The sequence below is a fragment of the Scomber japonicus genome, chromosome 6 (genome assembly GCF_027409825.1).
Source record: "Scomber japonicus isolate fScoJap1 chromosome 6, fScoJap1.pri, whole genome shotgun sequence".
NCBI lineage: Eukaryota > Metazoa > Chordata > Actinopteri > Scombriformes > Scombridae > Scomber > Scomber japonicus.
This window is the reverse complement of record NC_070583.1, coordinates 18,651,399-18,670,883: the sequence shown is the minus strand read 5'-3', so window position 1 is coordinate 18,670,883 and position 19,485 is coordinate 18,651,399. Positions and strand designations below refer to the sequence as shown.

At 38.5% G+C, this 19,485-nt stretch overlaps 1 protein-coding gene across 1 annotated transcript; it reads right to left on the bottom strand.

Moving 5' to 3' along the window:
• Positions 1-1,089: 1,089 nt before the first annotated feature.
• Positions 1,090-19,283, bottom strand: ppp1r13l (protein phosphatase 1, regulatory subunit 13 like). Its single transcript, XM_053320860.1, has 12 exons — positions 19,103-19,283; positions 12,751-12,813; positions 10,911-11,481; positions 10,185-10,277; positions 9,988-10,076; positions 8,966-9,326; positions 8,366-8,832; positions 7,475-7,612; positions 5,415-5,548; positions 5,022-5,188; positions 3,786-3,979; positions 1,090-3,685 (listed from the first exon to the last, which is right to left on the bottom strand). The coding sequence occupies exons 3-12, from the start codon at positions 11,335-11,337 to the stop codon at positions 3,650-3,652; spliced, it is 2,106 nt and encodes a 701-aa protein (XP_053176835.1). The 5' UTR covers positions 11,338-11,481; positions 12,751-12,813; positions 19,103-19,283; the 3' UTR covers positions 1,090-3,649.
• Between the last annotated feature and the right edge of the window lie 202 nt (positions 19,284-19,485).

The following is a 19,485-nucleotide window of genomic DNA, read 5'->3' as shown; positions in this document are numbered from 1 at the left end:
CTGTGACCTTCATGGGGACACACAGATTTAAATGACTGCGGCTCATCTTTTTTTTTTGTTTTACTTACTTAACAGAAAGTATGAAAAACCTGAGTTAAAATATGTCCCTCTATTTGATTGATTATATTTGAATCTGATGAATTGATTTATTCTGCTTCTGAATGAAACTACAGCAATAAAAGTGAATCATCTGTTTGAGTTGAGTTGTTGACTCAGTGGTTCAAGAAATATATTATATGAATAGAAATCAGACTTAATGTGGAAATGTTTGCAATGTACACTCAATTTTCTTGCCACGCGCCTCTAGTCAAGGCCAAGAGGAGATCTGTTTCAGAGGAGCTTTATGTATGCTGTCACAGGCCAGCGGACGGTTCAGTCCACTTAAATCACCTTAATTATTCACCACAAAATCCGCAACACTGCACTAACTCACAGGTGGCGTGTGTGAGTGTATTGAACACGTGTTTAATTGTGTGTTCATTTGTTTTCATCATATGTTTCTGTAATCTACATAAAATTAAAATTAAATAAAAAAAATATTAAAAAGGGGGAACAGCTGTCAGCTTCAAACAACGTTGACACTAATCTTCCTCAGGGATTGTGATGCAGTGTGCACGCGTTGGTGTTTTCTTAATACTACAGAGGGGGGGAAAGATAGTTCAGATCAAAAGGCTTGCGTCAGACTTAATTAAAAAAATATTAATCATGCGTAGTTTTTTATTTTATTTGAGTAATTACACTTATGCATAATAGTGCAGCTAATTGATAAATTAAGAATCACAGCAGTGGCTCTGATGCTCTATGGTGTAATGGTGTATGGTGTAACATAAGAATAAATATAACTTCTAAGAGGCAGAGACAAAGTTAGAAGATTTAATAAAGCGCACAACATAGAGGACTAACTAAGTACAGAAAATCATCTTGATAAAATTCATTTTACTATATATTACTTTATTTGTTGGTGGTGTTGACAAATTGGTGCTAGGGTCATACTTGATCATACAGTGTCATCTGCTGGTCAGTAAATGACATTTCAGTCTTGTTTAAATCCACAAATACTCATCAATAATAACAGAAACCCCCAAAACATGTGACTCATCTATTTATTGAATATTAAATCATTTGGTCACCATTTGACCCATCTGGAGGGGTTTACAGGTCAAGTGTACAGCAGTCCCTAGTAAACAAAGAGTTACACTCAACACTGAAAAAACAAACATTAAAATAAACAGACAACAAATGCATCTAGTAAATGGACTGCATTTATATAGAAATGCTATCCACTTGTGTCTTTTATTCACCCATTCACATATACACACACACACACACGGTCTTTCTCACATGCCAATGGTAGTGAGCTATCACATAAGATGCTGGCACATCCACAAAAATAGCTGCGTCATTGGGCCAGATGCAAGAACCACTCGTACGCACAGATTCGTTCTTAAACCATGCATACGGGTGATTTACGAGGATTTGCCACATTCACCAATTTTCTCGTATTTTGGATTTTCTCTTAGGTACGAACAACATTTACGAGTGGTGCAGACCTGTCGTACCTGTCACGCACAACCAACCTGCAGTCCTCCAAAGCAATAAAACATGACTGTTACTGTCTAATTGTCTAATGGCAGTGTCGATATCATGTCTTTTTGGGGGAACTTTTTGCTGACATAGTTATCTATGTCAAGATATGATGATCAATAAATGAACACATAACACCTCCACACGGATATCTTTCAGGCTGAGCATATTATATTGTCAGTATTTTAGAGACCCCTCCGCAAAAAGGGGGAGCCAGGGGGAGCCAAGCTCCTGAGTAATGGATGTGAACTACAGGGGATGTAGGCAATGGGCAAGTGTCCCATTCTTCTAATATGTCCCGTTCATTAAATTGCACTTCTGAATCCATAATTATGATGACATTACTCTGTTTGCAAAAGTATTAGGCTATTTAGTATAAAGAAGTAGGTTGTTCAACGATTTAGGTAGATCTGTCATTTAAATTGACAATTGAAACTATGATATAATGCAAGCTTACAATATAAATATTAGTGGTTGAAACTACAAAGCAACTTGTCCACAGTTACTTTTCCACAATGCAAACTGATTATTAATTATTTTTATTCATTTAATTGAAATATTGCTTATCGAAGTAATAGTTTAACTCCCTGGCTGATGACATCCCCTGGCATAATTCATGTTCAGTCATTTTTGTTTTTATTTCTGTGATGGTGTGCGCAACAGGTGAGACAGCGTTCACAGCACGGGTCATTTTTCCTCATTCTTTGTCTTTCTCTGGACCTTTCATTCCACCACTAACACTAAATAATAATATGTGTTTCTGCTGATCTATTTCTGAGAGCAGGACCTTAGTCTGAGAGCTCGTAAAGTTCTTATTCTTAGTCTTTAGTGTCATTTTCATGAATGGAGCTTCTCCACAACCTGCCACACGTCTGACCTTATATGGTATTTTGGGGACGTCATTCATGTTAATTTACTATTCTCTGGAACGCATGTTCATTTAGAAAAGGTGGGATTCATCATGTTTACGAAGATCATTTATGACTGTTTCCTGGTGATACGAGTATTTGGTGAATCCGACGTGGCACACTCGTAAATTCCACCTCACGAAAAAAGTACGACAGATTTAAGAAGAAAAATACGAACATGTTCTTGCATCTGGCCCTATGTCACAGAAAACAGGTTAAAAGGTTAATGTATACAGGCAGCATAACAGAATACCTACACGATGTATAATGACTAAAGCCAAGTGAAAACCAACTAAATACGGGCGAATTGTTGCTGTGGCTGATTGAAAAATACTATGTTAAGTCTACAGTCGTATTGGTAGAAAAAACTCTTCAAACTTAAAAATAGTATTTGGCTAGTAAAGCTATAGGTGTGGTTATTATTAGGATCCAACAGGAAGTTGATTCACACAATAGTTTCAGCAGCTATTGAGACTGTGGAGGCCAGCTATAGAAGAGGAAAAAGAACACTAATAATCCAAGAAACTATTTACAAGAAAACAGCAAAATGTACATACTATAAAAGACAAAAGTTCAACTCTTGACCGCTTTTTCTTTTTTTACTCAAGAGTTTGAGGATGCGTCTTTGATGTAGCAGCACAGAAAACTCTCTTCAAAGATTTCCAGCAGCTTGATTTTACTCAGATTGAAGTTGAAGCAGCCTTTATCTAAATGGAGCAGTCATGGATCATGTTTGTCGACCACATACGGCTAAGTTGACCTATTGACGAGTGGACTGAACACCAACAGCCACGGTTTGCATTGTGATAACTAACCAGCCAGTGAGTCAGAAATATGAACTTCTGACTGGTACAGAACTGAACAAAACTACAGAAAATATGTCCCTTTTGTAACCCTTTGATAAATAGACTAATTTAGCACAGCTCAACTTCACTAGAAAATGAAACACTTAGAGCAAAGCCAATACAAGTAACATCCTCCTAAAAAGATTATTGTCAGACTTCCCCTTCAACTGTCCTTTACGAAGTGATCAAAAACATTTCTCATGCCCTGCAGCAACAGTCTTCTCATAATCCCACAAACTCCTTTCGTTAGTGTGTCGCTGGAAAGACGTTTTTGAGACAGTCCTCAGTTTGACCTCACTTTAAAGACACTGCTTAGCAGAGAGACTTTGGTCGAACCTTTGGAAAAAGCTGAAAATAAAACCAGACAAACATTAATATTGATCGTTTTCCTGCATTATGAATACTATACTGACTTTTTCAACATTTAATGTGGAAATTGCAATCTTACCCCAAAGTAGTTGTTTGGAACAAATCCCTCCCTGCCACAGAGCGACGCCCACCACCAGTCCGACCCTTCAGGTTTCTGCAGAATAGTGACCATGTCTCCCTCTTTGAAGCTCAGCTCATCGGCAGCCTGAGCCGGGTAGTTCCACAGCGCATACAGCACCCCGCTGTTCTCCAAGCCCATGGCCTCCTCCACACCTGACATCATAAAAAACAGGACATAAGTATACAGTATATAAATAACACTTATTTTAGCAGAAAGTGGTCGTTTAGACTAGTGATCAGAGTGACTAGTATCTCTTGCCTAAAAGATTACAGGTTACATAGTTGTAAAACAGTGAAAATAAAAATTTGCATTATTGTTTTTTTAAAAACCTTTTTCTCCTTGAACTATTCATTTAATGTATTTTCTTATATAAAAGTCTTATGTTTCCCAGAGTTTTTCCTACTAATTAACAAATGATATAGAGACTGACAGTGGCATTAACTCTGGACAATGTATAAAAAACTCTTGTATTTCTAAATCCTCTCCCTTGAAGACACCTATCTAAGTAAGAATGTATACTGCGGGACATAAATGTAAATTTCTAATACACAGTGTGATAGTTTCACATTTTGTGATGAGCATTCATGGTTTTATGATGTGAGACTAAGCTTAAACCTGTCACATCTAACCAGTGATTAAAAGTGCAAAGATCAGAGCAAACAGTAAATGTAGCAACTTACAGCACTGACGTAAGACTATCATGGATGTATAAAGAGAAGTGGCTATAAGAACAGCGCTTCAAAAGGCTTTGAAACCAATTTGACATCGTAGCTAAACTGTATAATTATCATGTTACATGATGCTATTAAACCCGAAAACACTTTTCCCCACAGACATTGTCAAAGAGACGTCTGTAAATTAGCGGCTGAGCATCACAACCCTGCAAAATGAATCGTTTCACTATCAGAATTTGATCTATTTGGTCTGATCACATTTCAAAAGTCTAAAAGAGCTGTGTGACGTAACAATTGTACCCTCATTCACGTTAGCCAGAGGGCTAAACTTAAAGTTAGCAAAGTGAAAATGCTCCCTGGGTGCAGCGGTCTTAATGACTTAACGCATGACTGAATAACTTTAAAAGCGATGAATAGGGGCCCCACCCACGACTCTGTAACCAGTTCTTATACATTCATGAAGAGTACAGGATCAAAGGGTGTGTGTATGTGTGTGTGTGTGTGTGTGTAGTTGCCTCACCTCTCAGGAAGTTCTCACACTCCTCAAAACCGACAGCATAAGGATCACACTTCTGAGAGGCAGTGGCATTGTCACTCTCTGTCACGGCCATGACAGCAGCTCCATTTCTCACCAGAAACTCACACAAAGCACGGTCATTACAAGAGGCTGCACAATGAAGTGGAGTCCTGCAAGTCAAAAAAAAAAAAATCACCAGTGATGAAATATTCGAGGTACAACTTTGTCATTCTGAAAATATCCAGAACATATGATGAAATCCGCAGTGCCACGAGATAATAACACGCCACCTTTTACTCTTTATGTACATTGTGGCACACAAAACCTGCGATAGAAGGCCAAAGTCAATAAGAGAGAGGATATTCAGTAGGCAGAAAAGGATAAGTAAATATTTACCATCCGTGGCTATCTGGTGCACTAACATTGGCTCCAATGCGGACCAGGAAATCCACCACATTGTAATGACCTCCGCAGATGGCATTGTGAAGGGCGGTGATGCCTTCATCATTGGGCTGGCTGGGGTCGTTCATCTAAACAACACGTACAGAAAAAGAGGATTCATCAGCTAAACTGTATTTAACGTCATTCCTATACTATACCTATACTTGAGAACTGTTTTTGGACAATGTCTGTTGTAAGTTAACTTTATCCACTTTATCAGCCTTCACCTTCAGCTTAACCTTTCTGATAAAATACAAATAGAAGCTGTTTTACGGAGCTACTTTCAGGTAAAATCAGTTTCTGTATAAAGAAGATATGAAGAGAGAAGTGTTAAACAAGTGAATACATGCTCGGTAACCCTTCCCTGTGACAAATAAATTTTATATACAGTACCAGACACACCTTCCCATTCACTTCAATGATAAAGTGTGCCAAACTTTTGATTGATACTCTATAACATATTTGTCAACAGCTCTTAAAAGTCATTTTCCACAACTGGAGCATCGACTATGGCACTTCACTTTACTGGGGTTGCTCAGACTGGTTTGAACAAGTTTTTAACTTTATGAAATGTATTTATGGAGGCAGCTCATGAAAGCTAAAAAGAACTTTAGTTTGAAAATTTAATATTGATGGTAAATATAGCAAATAAGGTAACAATAATGACAAATGCAATATAGACATTTGTAGCGCATTGGTGCTTAATGTGTAAACTAATATTATTCTGTTCAGTTAGTGTTTGTGCCAATTCATTATTATTATTATTATTATTATTATTATTAATAGTAGTTCTTGTCTTTTACTGCAGCTTAAATTGCCATGGGCTGAAAAGAGCTAAACCCAACAAACTTCGCTCAGTATGTGCATGTGCTTCCCAGTAATTATAAACTAAATCGGCCAGATAGTGGTGCTGTAATTAATGCCCAAAAGTTTTTTTTTTTTTGGAAAAGCAATGCCCCTCACACTGTAAGTCTGATTGACTTGAAATTTCACACACAAGTCCACCTCAATGTGCTCTACATTGGACCACAAAAGTCCGCCATGATATAGATATATATATATTTTCTTATTTCATTTGTTGCTAATTTGCATAGTGTTAAAAATTATAATGTGTCTACTTTTTGGATTTTTGATCAATTGACACCTATTTCAGTATACACCTTTGAGAGACTGAGATACACTGGTTAAAAAAAACATGGCCACCATCAACCAAAATACCTTCTCAAAGGGTGTAGCTGAGAAAATATTGTCCATAACTCATTAACCATTTTTCCAATCGTCATAAATATTTGTATAAAATGTTAGACAGTATTTGGGAATAGGTCTAGAACATTTTGAGCCTGGCACATAGGGGGCACCATAGATGTGTATCTGAAAGCACAGTGGACAGAATTTCACCAAAATTGCTGTGCATGCTCTGTGGGCCACTATTGTGTCTAATCTGAACTGCAAGTGGTGCAAGTGGGTGTGGCCTAACACATATTTGCTAATGGCTCAAGACAGCTTTGAGCAATCCTGATTAAACTCACTAAATACATTCCTTGCTATCTCTTGAATATACACACCAAATTTCATTCACACCCAATGAAGGCAAACTTTGAGTGGGCAGTTATTGAAATGCTAAATGCTAAAAGTATGTTGTTGGTGTGACTCCTTTAAACACAAAACTTTTTGATGCCTAAACCCTGCTCGTTGTTGCTTGTGGCTTTATTGTATTATATAAATATTGTTTGTAGTCTTTAAATTTTGGAATTCTTTGAAACAGTTTTACTGTTGTTGTCTACGTGCTTTGTGATTTTGCTCCCCTTAATGAATCAAAGCTTTATTTTTATCAAGCAATATTAACATTTGTTTTTAATTTTGGTTGAGTGGGTTTAGGATTGTAGGTATGATTACTTTAACTGGGGGTTGCAGTAAGAACAGTGTATTTGTAGTTGTAGTAGTACAGTAGTAGTAGCTCTAGTGTCAGTGACAGTAGATAAGGCATATGTATGTGTAAGGGTGTATATACGCACCTCCTGAACGGCCCTCTGCACCGTCTCAAGTTCTCCGACCAACGCTCCATCCAGCAGCAGGACGAGTGGGCTGAGCCGAGCTCGCCTCCCAGTACTTTTAAAATCCCGATTGGACCGCCGCAGAATGGAGTGGTAGCTCTGAGGGGGAAAACAGGATGATAGCTTGCATTAAGTAAAACACTTGATCGCAAAGAACTTTTTTTCAACACATGGATTTGACACTTACATACTGTTCATTTTCTGACTCATAATTAGTCCCTACACCAATTCACATTCATAAATTCCCCCATCTGTCATTAATAAATGTTTGATTAATCCTTCTGTTTGATTAATATTGTGGAGAAAAAACATTCACAATCTCTATTTTATGGTCCAGGAGAACATTTTATACAATATGACCTGTTTGAATGCTGATTTTTGAAGTTCCTTAATAAACAAAGGTCAAATTTGTAGGTAAAATATGTACCCATTGCACAAAAGATCAATTTTTGGATACTCTAGGTCACATTAGAAGAAGTCCAGCTAAAAGAAGCTCTTAAATGTAAAAATTGGTCAAATTTGGCCCTGAACAGTATGTAAGCTTTAAAACATAATGTAACATAGACTGCTATTATTGATAATGGTTGCCAGCTGATGAAGTCACAGATAAATGTCCCTTTGCAGTCCAATGGAAGCATAATAATTATATATCAAGATTTATATTTCATATGCAGTTTGACATAGTACATTCTTAACATGATACTATGATAATTTTGGGTTATACAGCCACATATTGTATTAACTTTACATTTTCAACCAATTTAGAGGATTTATTTATTTTTTACAGCATAAGACATTTCTACTTTATCCAGACATTTTTACATCATCAGTTACTGAAAACCCATTTCTTACCCTGTAGTCATGGGGAACCATCGTGGATGTCTGAGGAAGTACAGAAGGAGGATGTGCAGGGGTGTCCTCTCCCTCTGAAGAGCTGCTTGTATCGCTACCTTGCTCCCCCTTCTGGCGGTGGTCCTTCCTGTGAAAAAGCTTGTTGATGAGATTTTTGTACTGGTTAGGCTGGTAATGGGATGCCTTCTTCAGGGGACGTGACTGGTCCACAGAGCCCCGTCTTTTCAGGGCCCGGGGGATTTCTGCTCTCATGCGGAGCACCTCCTCCAGGTTTGGGATCTCCTGGCTCTGGGCCTCAGGTGCCACCACTGGCTGCAGCCTGGTGGGGCTGAGGGGCCGTGGAGCTGGCTGCATGCCACGCTCAGCCACTGCACTGCCATGCGTGCTGGGATTCTCCGAAATCACAGGCATGTGATGAACAAAGTCCAGCCGTTCTAACTCTGCCTCAATATCCCCTGGGTTGAGCACTGCCAAGATGAATGCACACACACACACACACACACACACACACACACACGGTTATGAGGCAAAACTGGCTGAACAAAGATGTTGTGAACATTGATTCTTAGGGGATGTGTGCTAATGTCAAATATGTTTTACCGTCAGGGTATACTGCTGGCTGTCTCAGCTCAGGTGGGGGTTGCTGAGGCGGGAATCTAGGTTGGTGGAAGTACTCCTTGGGGATGGGCATACCAGGTGGGTATGGCACCATGTCACCTTCTGGCCCCAGCATTATGGGGTGGTGTGCTGACATCGCGCCCCAGTGGGGGTTTTGGAGACGCATGATAACAGAAAGAGGGATGGGCTTACGTTGACGGGACTGACTGGATGTAGGAGGAATAGAAATACGGGAAAGGATAGGCTGAGGGTGGTAAGCGGATGAAACATCTGGAGGAACTGATATACGTGAGTTACGGGGGAGTGAAGCATGGGAATACTGGAGAGATTGAGAGCGAGGATCCTGGAAGAGGAGAGATAGAGGAGTAAATTATTACTAATCCCAATTCATTTATTCATAAGATTGTGTAATGTGAAAGGATCTGCCATTGTGCTTAAATCACTGATCATTTTTCACCTAACTCAGCATTAAGGTACTGTTAAGCCTGTTTTAGCTAATTGTTTTGACTTATTGTATGTCTCAATCTCACCTCTTTCATCAACCATTAGGCAACCACTTGTCAACTACCTGCAGCAAAATGCTCTAATAAACCCACTGTACGGTACCCACTAAGCACCAAATGGTCAGGTTAGGGTTAGGGTTAGCCAAAAGGAGGCTAAATACTAGACTTCCTGACACATTAACCATTGCATCTTAACAAGCCTAAATATGGTGTTGACTATTCCTCACTGCAAGGTGTGTCATCTCTAAATATATTGACTCGTATATCACGCCCACACTGTTAACCACTTCACTCTGTTGTTATCTGTGAACAGTACCAGATGGCTCCCCTTTGATGAATATCTGTGGCCTCTCAAGAAAATGGAATTCAAGGAATGGCTTAACAGATAGAGCGCTGTGAAAGTGGATCGACTGTGTCAAAGAAAAACATCTTTTGGGCCCCAAAAAAGCCATTCACACAAATCTCATACTGGCAGTGAAACTCTATGTCAACACTAGGCACCTTTTTGGGGCTTGGGGACGGAGGAGGGCCATCAAGGTTAGATTCTCTCCAGTTGCTGTTTGGCACAGACGGCCGCAGCCATTCAGTCTCTGCAACAGGAAAGTGTGAAGTAGGAGGAGAAAGGACAAGAGCACCTAAGTTGTTTGTTGTAACGCTACAATTTCACGTAAAAGTAAATATGGTAGAAATCAGCTTACTGTCATAGCTGTGGTGAGGCTTCCTCTCGTAGGAGACGTCCAGATCTGTCTCATTCCACTTTCCAGGACTCTTTTGTCGTTGCACAACCTCATCTGAGAGAGAGTGTGAGAAAGAGAGAAAGAGAGAGATTACAATGTGTTTTCATAGCTCCTTTAGTTTAAATGTTTAGAAAGTGAGGGTAATGAACTTCTTTTGTTACAAATTAGTAGGATTATTATAATTTTATGAAGCCTGTTTGTTGTTTTGTTTTTTTTGTCAGAGCTCAATTTAATCAAGTGTCAATTTCCCGACCGCTACACCTACTTCTAATGAAAACCAACAGTTTATGATTCATTAACATAACAGACTAATTATCTGTGGACTGTGATTGACACTCTCTTGGCACATGTATACCAATCTTATTTGTTACCAGATTAGAAGGCATTACACAGAGTCATTGAATTAGAAAAATTACATCACACTGAAAGTTGTTTGAGCAGTGAGCAGTACAATAATAAAGCTGATCATATTAAAAATATTACAGCACAAAGTCCTTCATTGCATCTTGTGGTTTCTTGTGTTTCCATTATAAAGTACGACAATCTTTCAGGTGGATTCATGCCTCGCCCATGATGTTAACTCAAAATTACAGTCAATTGAATCCCATGATAATTCAATTATTTCTGCTGCATTTACTTGCCCCAAAACTTTCCTATCTTGTTGCTAGATAACAACAGCTCACTTACCGGGTTGTCTGAAACCACCAAAATTTCGGGGAAGCGTGTTGGACACTGCATGATTAAAAGACAAAGGAGACGGCGATCTGTCTGGCCGAGGTGACCTGCGGCCCATCTGGTTGCTGTCGTAAGGGCTCAGCAGGTTGGAGGAAGAGTGGGGCAAGGTAGACCGAGGTGACGGGTCAAAGGAAACAGCTGTGGGACTCGGAGAAGGGATTCTATCTATGTAAGTTATTGAACCTCGCGGGCTCCTGTTGTAATGAGGGCTGGAAGTTCGCCGTTGGCTAAGGGGTGACTGTTTGGGGCTTTGCTGGCCATACGAGCTTTCAGATCCAGATCGAGGAACTGTTGAGCGTGAACCCCTTTGGATCTTGGGGGATGAGTGCGGGCTGGTGAAGACAGGAGGGGGTGGAACATTTTTGCTGCTGGATATCATGGAGTCCAAAGGATGGGTAGTTATTGAGCTTTGGGGGAAAGGGTAAGAGCTGGAGCTGCCATTACTGCTGACACTTGACTCCCTCGTACTGATGCTGGAGGTGCTGGACAGCCCAGTGGACTGAGGCTTCTCTCTGTAGATCGTCTGTGGGGGAATTATTATAGATGAATAATGAATGATTACTACTGTACTGTAATGATAACACAAAGTTTGCACAATGTGTTATTTTTGTCAGCATTGGCCTTTGACAGCAAGCCCATGGTCTCAACTCATGGGATACGACTAAATACTACACAAAATGATGTTTTGATATATGGGCCAATGACGTTTTTTTGTGTCCATGTGGTTTAGTCAAATTTAAAGGGGTTAAAATTTAAAAAAATAAACATATCAATAACTTGTGAACATTCTTCTTTTGTGGGCACAGCATTATCTGCTTTTAATCCATTTTGAGAGAATATATTAGAGGATTATGGCAAAAATGTATAAGTGGTGTAACCATAATTAAACTTAAAAACACTAAATTCTCAATAAAACATCATATCAACTTGTTTGGCATGATCTTACATTATAACCTTTTTTATATTAAATAAAGGTAATGGAATACAATTAAAAATATTACATTTAATCTGGGAAATCATGTCAATTTTAATATTTTAAAATTAAGTTATTATTTGTATTAGTCCACTTAAATACACTGTAGGTGGATAAAATCTTTAATATTTATCATTCTTTTGTGGTTATACCATTTGACATTTTCAGGAGCATTCAGTCTTACTTTTGGTAAACAATGGTGCAATGTCATTTCAAATGACATAAAACCAACAAAAATACAAAATGTACATTTTAACAAACCCATGTATATTCAAACATGGACAGAAAAGCCCAATATTTTTTTTTTAAATCTTTTAATAAAATAATACTAAAACACATCTTCTAATGGAAAACCCATTGAATTGCAGTAACATGCTAGAGGCTGGCACGGATAGGGTAAGGGACTTTATCTCAGTAAATAGGGACATGCTCACATTTTTACACACATTCAAACACTATTATAAATAGAAAATAATTGTTTCATAATGCTTTGAAAAAAGAGCTAAACTTGAGGTAGTGCCTGTGTGTGTGTGTGTGTGTGTGTGTGTGTGTGTGTGTGTGTGTGTGTGTGTAGCCTATACCTGAGCAGGTGCAAAGTTGGTGTTATTGTTGTCAGACGAGACCTGGTTTAGCAAGGAGTTGAACTCTTTGGACAACTCATCTGCTGTAGCCAGTGATGCATTCAGGTCATCATTTATGCTCTGGACTGAATATAAATAACAAAAGTCAGCACAGACAATTAGCACAGACTATTACTCCCAAGTGCACAAAGACAAACAAAGCCACAGAGGCACATTAAGGATTTGTGGAAAAACTCACACAGCATGCTGCTGCCAAAGCCTGTCTGAGAACTCATGGCTGTGGGTTAGCAGCGTTTGGCTCCTGAAAAAAGAAAGAAAGAAAGAAAAAAAAGAAACACAGCACAGGCATTACGAAAAGAGTCTAACACCATCAATTAACAGTGACAGCTCTAACATTCGTACAAACAGGCCCTGCTCTCTAGCCTCAGGGTTTGCTCTGAGAGAGAGCCAGCAAGAACACCCTTCATGTCTAAACAAGAGAGACTCATACTGCAAACAACCCGCCCCCCCAAAAAAAACTTGCAGGTAAGCTTGATACAAATTCTGCAACTGATCCCACCACTAAATTACATCACACCCCTTTGAGGCCCCTTTAGAAAAGCAGGTTACGTTTGTCTGTTCAGACTGCTCTTGCTGACTCAACCACAGCATTTATAATACCAGGTGTTGCAGCTTAACATGCCTGGTCTGTCTGACAGCCAGTTTCGGTCAGACAGACACATAGGTGGAGCACATGGCTTGTCTAGTGGATGTTAGATTACACATAATACTCCAGACAACTGAATGTGTCAACTGGTCAATTACTGGGTGGAAAATAAATAAATGAATACCAAAGAATTCCTGCATGTTTAACAACTACTTAAAATATCTACATGGAGAATAACTGTTTAGAATTGAACACTTAGAGTTTATTTTCTTCTCATTAATATAACATATCAGATTTTGTGAATTGGGTAGATGAATTGTGATCTTCAATTAAGGGGCAATCAGTCTGGCAACTTTAAAATATATTTTGGATTAATTTGTGATTATTCCTTACAAAAGACATTAAAAGAAAAAAAAGAAAAGCAAACTACTTCATGAACTATACAGTATATACATTATTAGTGCATCTTTTTCGTTAAACTACTGTAAAGCCTTAATATTGAGTTTATGACTAATAATACACATGTGCATGTTGGGGCGACTGAAATATCTCAAATCACAATGAAATCATATGTTTATCCTAATGTTTTGAGCCAGCTATGCGTCATTTACAGTCAAGTCCTAGTTTAGCTAACAATGGTCATGGACGTGAAGTCATACAGAAACCAACAGAGAGTGAGGTCAGTCTCTCAGCCCACGGAAAACACAGGATCCACTGTCACTGATGATTCAACTGCCTGGCCTGCTTTTTGACCGCGCAACATTTCTGAGAGCTATTATGGTACGTTACCCACTTCAAAAACAAACCACAGCTACTCTAAAAACTGTAATATATCATCAGTATGTTGTGTTCAGTGCATTACATGCCTAGACAAAGCTCTTATCTACAACCTTTCGCTTGTTGGAGGTGAAAAAATACACCATCCAATAATGTCAAATCGGTCTTCTTTAGTTGCATATAGAGAGAGCGAGAGCAACAGAAAAACAAGATTTGTATTAGCACATGAGGAGCTCAGATTAAATTGATAATGATCTTACTTATTAGATTACATTTCTGAAAAAGCTGAACAATTCCTTGAAGCCTTTTGGATTTAGTTCAGGCATGAAGAGAGAAGGCGCAGTGACATTTTTCATTTGTTTCTTTCTGTGTCTGTACATGAAAACCTTGCTGAGTCTATAAAACTATGCAGGCCGTAAACACCAACTGATAAAACATACCTTTCTTAGTCACTGTCAATGTCCCGACAGGGTTGGCAAGGTTACTTTGGAAATGCTTACTAGTTACCCTACTTAAAATGTAATAATTAATGTAACTTATTACATTTGATTACTTTTCTAATTTCCTAAGGAATGTTTTCAGCTGTTAGTGTAAGTGTACCCATTAGGCACTAAAATCTAAGTTCAGCTGTTTTTCATGAATGCTGACATAATGGATAAGGGTGATAATTTCTTATAAAGCAAGATTTATCTTTCAGTTGAACATGTATTCATTAATTCATTTAGATTGTAGAATATAAAATAAAGATATTTTATGAAAAAAATCAAAAAAGTCTGGCATGGGCTTAATTAGTACTGTGACACCATTTAAGATCATGTGTGCTCCAAATAAGCCCATATCATGATTTACACTATATTAAAAAATATGGAATTAAAAGAAATAAAAACAGCAATATATGTATTCAGTCACATGTTAAATATTAAAAATGAAGGAAAAAACCCTCCTAAGCAAAATTGTAAAGGCCTGACTTCAACATTTTAAGTGTAATAACTGTACACTTAACGGATTACAGTTACATTTATTTTATAATTAAATAACGTAATGCTGTTACATCTAACTTGTTACTCCCCAATACGGCTCCCCGAAACCAGTTTAACCTCAGACAGTTGCAAGGGGACAACATGTTACATAAGACGATCAATGTGAAGTGTTTGGTGCTGTCAGATAATAGGTGTTCTTCACACAGTGTGCTCTGCTGAACCACTGCAGGGGCTCTTTGTGTTTCAGTCAGGCCAGGTTGCATGCTCACATTCCTCACCACTCCACCCAGTGAGGCATTTACACAGTCTGGGACACTTATCTCTGTCAAGAGCAGCTCACACAAAAAGAAATGACACTCTCACTGACTCACAGGGGTCAGGTCACTCTCTCGCTCACTGAACTCTTGGCTTCCTGCTCAGTAATTCATTCACCCCACCTCTTCCCTCCCTGGTAAACTCTTCAGCACAGTATGGCCTTCCTGTGTTTTCGCTTCACTGGAACTGTGACAACTTTTACTGCGTCGGTTATTGTTTGTGTTACTTGGAACTATCAACAACAAAACTATCATTTCCATTTCATCTTAGAGTTAATGAGTAATTATTACTCCCAATATTACTCATGTGCATACTGTTACTGTTGTTTTTTATTTCCAGTTGTTTTTATTGGTTGTGTACTTATTTAATGTTCTATCCTTTATTAGTGATGTTCTTCTATTTTTGCTTTCCACTTGCTGCTGTAATGCTATACTGTACATGTCCCCATCGTGGGACCAATATAGGATCATCTTATCTTAATTATGTTTGTATCTGGTAAGGAAGTTCATCTTTTTTGTCTTTACTCATTACATGATAACTTATAACAAGGTGTTACTTGCTAAGAAAAAGGGTGTTACAGCACATAACTAAAAACTATCTTCATCAGTGTTATTGTCAACATCTTAGCCATTTTGAAAGGTAAATCCACAGATTAATACACTGAACCAAAGCTATTGCCTTATTTCCTTACGGATGTTATGCTTCATGATGGATCATGTTCCACCATGTTGTGTTTTGTTGTCATTTCCACATTTCTGGATTCGCATCATTTGTTGTTGTCTGGTGGTTTCGCAATAATAGACTTTCTATGATCTCTTTTGATCTTGACAGCATGTTTTGGACATTTGCATCTTGTCTTCATTTGTGTTTCTTATCAGCATATTTTATTACTGTGCAAACAGACTGAGGTAAACAGCCTAGGGCAGACTTGTTAAAAGGAAAGTTAAAGGAGGAAACTGTAGTACTTCAGCACAAACACACAAATATACAAGTACAGAGGAGGGTGGCCTCCCATCTTTAAATACTGACAGGAAAATATTAAAAATCTGAGAAGTTAAAACGGGCTGTCAGCTGTGACCACTGCAGCAGTGCCATCTTCTATTCCAGGCTTGCTGACCTGCTGCTGCACTTTTGTTGCTTTCTTAAAAGAGTTTTGGAAAACGTATTCATTTTCTTTCCAGTTCCTTTTCAGCACTTAGACAACAGTGTCAGCCAATTCAACCATTTTAAACATGCAACAACTAGCTCTCTCATGCGGTAGTGTCAGGAGAACACCAGATAGAAACAGGAAGGAGTGCTTAAAAAATCTACCTCTGCATTCCAGAGGAACTTTAAAACTTTGTTAGTGGACACTCAGAAAAGTAAATAGATCCTGGGAGCAGCAGAAGGGAGACCGAAGGATTAAAGACAATAATCATTAGCTTTGCAGAATGCCAGGGTGTGTCTGACCATGACTACTAGCAGTCCCTCCCTCTTTCCCAACCCTTTCATGTCCTTCACAAACAAACCCGATTACACATCTAACTGATTCTCTAGTTTCTATTGTACTCCTTATTTTCAATCCAGGCATCCATTCATTTCCTCCCTCGCCGGGAACTTAATGCTGAAACTTATGGTAAAAAAAATATTCTTCTGACACAACTGAACACTTTACTATTCTTTTTCATGGAGTGCAGGCTGTCAAATAAGTCTGGCAGGATGTCACCATGCAGACAACTCAAACTAAAATAGGTCACACAGGTGTGAAAAAACCTCCTACTGATCCCAGATGTGATTTTATGCAGCTGTGGTGACACATTTGAAATATCTGGCATATCTGTCAGGTTTAAAGTCCCTTTGACGTATTTTCATGTCAGGAGTCCATGGTAATATCCAATGTAGTGTTTACACACTGGCGTGCAATGCGGTGAGTTAATACTGAGGCTAATTGCGCAATTACAGGTTGGAGGTGCTGTGTAGCCGTTGTGTAAAACATTAAGAATGTGTGTCACGTCATTCAAGTAGGGAAATCATTCATATGGGTTACCAAAAAAGGTTAATCCAAAGATTGCCTCAGGTGTTACAGGTTATAAAATGATGAGGAAACTGCCACCATGCAGAACACTGTATTTACTTTTTACTTTTTTCCCCAGCAAAATGAGCTGTTCAGTTACAGCTGACTCAAATGAGTGATGAGATCCACACTGACATCTGATCTATGGCTCATACATTAATCATGACTTCTACTTCCACGTTGCAACAAATATAAATCCTAGCAATAAAACTCCACCCAGTATATATGAAAACAATGCTTACACCCTCACCTCTTCTCTGGTTAGTCACTGAAATGCTTAACCTTTCTAACTACACACACACACACACACACACACACACACACACACACACACACACACACACACACTCACACACACTCATATGGTCGACTCTATTCATTAAAGAAACTGTCACTGCCAAAGAAAACAATCTTTAACAATGCAGTTGTTGAGGGAAACAACCATTCTCTGCAGACATCAAGGGTACATTCCTTGCTTCTGGGGCCACACTGTCCTCCACCACATGTGATTCAGGAATCTCTCAGCGCGACACAACATAACAGACATTTTTGGGAAGTTACATGTTCAAACTACTCTGTGTGTTCAAGGTGCAAAACAGGATGCATAAAATGAAGAGACAAGAGCTTCTTGCATGGAATTGAGCTTATGAGAAAGTAAAAAACTATTAGGGCAACAGGTTACAGCAAGTGCATCATACAATGCCACCCAGCTGGTTTTGATGTGGTAACTACACCCACAGCAGAACTCCTAAATTGGTTAAATGCCAATTAAATCCTACTCTACAGGAAGACTTGGTTTACTTACAGATTAGGCTCATTGATCTATCCTACTAATACAGTGGCCTACATGAATCAAATAACTGATACATGTCTGTCCTATAATGTCACAAGAAGCAGAATATAAGGAACTCCAGCAATTAAAGGATCACAGACACACTTAAAATCACTATATATGTATATATAGGACTATAATATAGTATAGTATAGTATAGTATATATATATATATATATATATATATACATATTCGTATATATAGTATATATATATATATATATATATATATATATATTCGTATATATATATATATTGGCCTATATAGTGATTATATATACACACTCTACCTTCTTCTTTTTTCTTTTTTACTTTATTATGTTATATTGTTATATTTTGTATTCGTTATGTTCTTGTATGCTTATGGTTGGGCCCAGGAAGAATAGCTTCAGCAAGGCTGCAGCTAATGTGGATCCTAATCAAATTAAACCAAACTCTGCTTCTACAGGTCACAATATTATGATGAGCATCCTAATATCACACTAAGATCACTTTTAAACCACTATTTTAATTTCAAAATCCCTATAGGCTCCTGTGGGTAGTCACTCCTGATTAAAGTGGTTTCCATGCAGTAAATAGCTGCATATTGTATGACTGCCAGTTTCAAGTGATTGGTGAAAGCTGTTACATTGCTGCAATTTCGTCTGTCAATGTCCAGCCACTATAACTGTTGCACTTCTTGTGGTTATAGACACAAGACAAAAATAGTAGGCAAACATCTGATTTTCATTAGTCTGAGAACAATAAGCTCCTCCTTACATTCATTGCCCCTCACAATGAAGTAGAAAATCTTGGAAAGAACTATCCAGAAAGGAGAAAAGGGCGTTTTCACTACTATGAATTGAGCTACGAAGCGACTAAAACGACAAAATCAACGACACACTAATAGTACAACACAGTAAAAGTGTTATTCATCGTGAATCTTCACCTCACACGGTTCTTACGCAGAGAGGTGCGCACGGTATGGGTGCATTAAATCTTCCTTACCTCAGAAAAATGAGAGCCTCTTTTTTTGTGTTCCTAAAACTTCGAGAGGAAAGTTCCCCGTCCTGTTCCAGTTCCTTGTCTTCCTCAAGTCGTGTGTGTTACTGAGTCTGTGTGTCTCTTGCGGTGTCTCCAGACATTTACAGTCCTATCTGCGTGCTGAGTTGAGTTATTTGGCACAGAGTCCAGCCCCTCTGACTCTCTACACCGCCGTAACCCGAGCCAGGTGTTACTTCCACAGCTGGCCCAGGTGAATCATAGTTTGAGTTTGCAACTTTTAATTTGCGTTTTCTGTACAGGTAGGGCAGATTTGGTGGCAGATACACAGCCTGTAAATGATTGAGAGTTATGAGCACTTTTTATGCTGATGATGAATGATATAGTAG

Coding starts and splice junctions, on each gene's coding strand:
- ppp1r13l (XM_053320860.1), bottom strand. CDS start 11,337: ATGATATCCAGCAGCAAAAATGTTCCACCCCCTCCTGTCTTCACCAGC. Junction 10,278..10,910: donor TGGTGGTTTCAGACAACCCG/GTAAGTGAGCTG, acceptor ACTCTCTCTCAG/ATGAGGTTGTGCAACGACAA. Junction 9,327..9,987: donor CGTCCCCAAGCCCCAAAAAG/GTGCCTAGTGTT, acceptor CTCCTCTTCCAG/GATCCTCGCTCTCAATCTCT.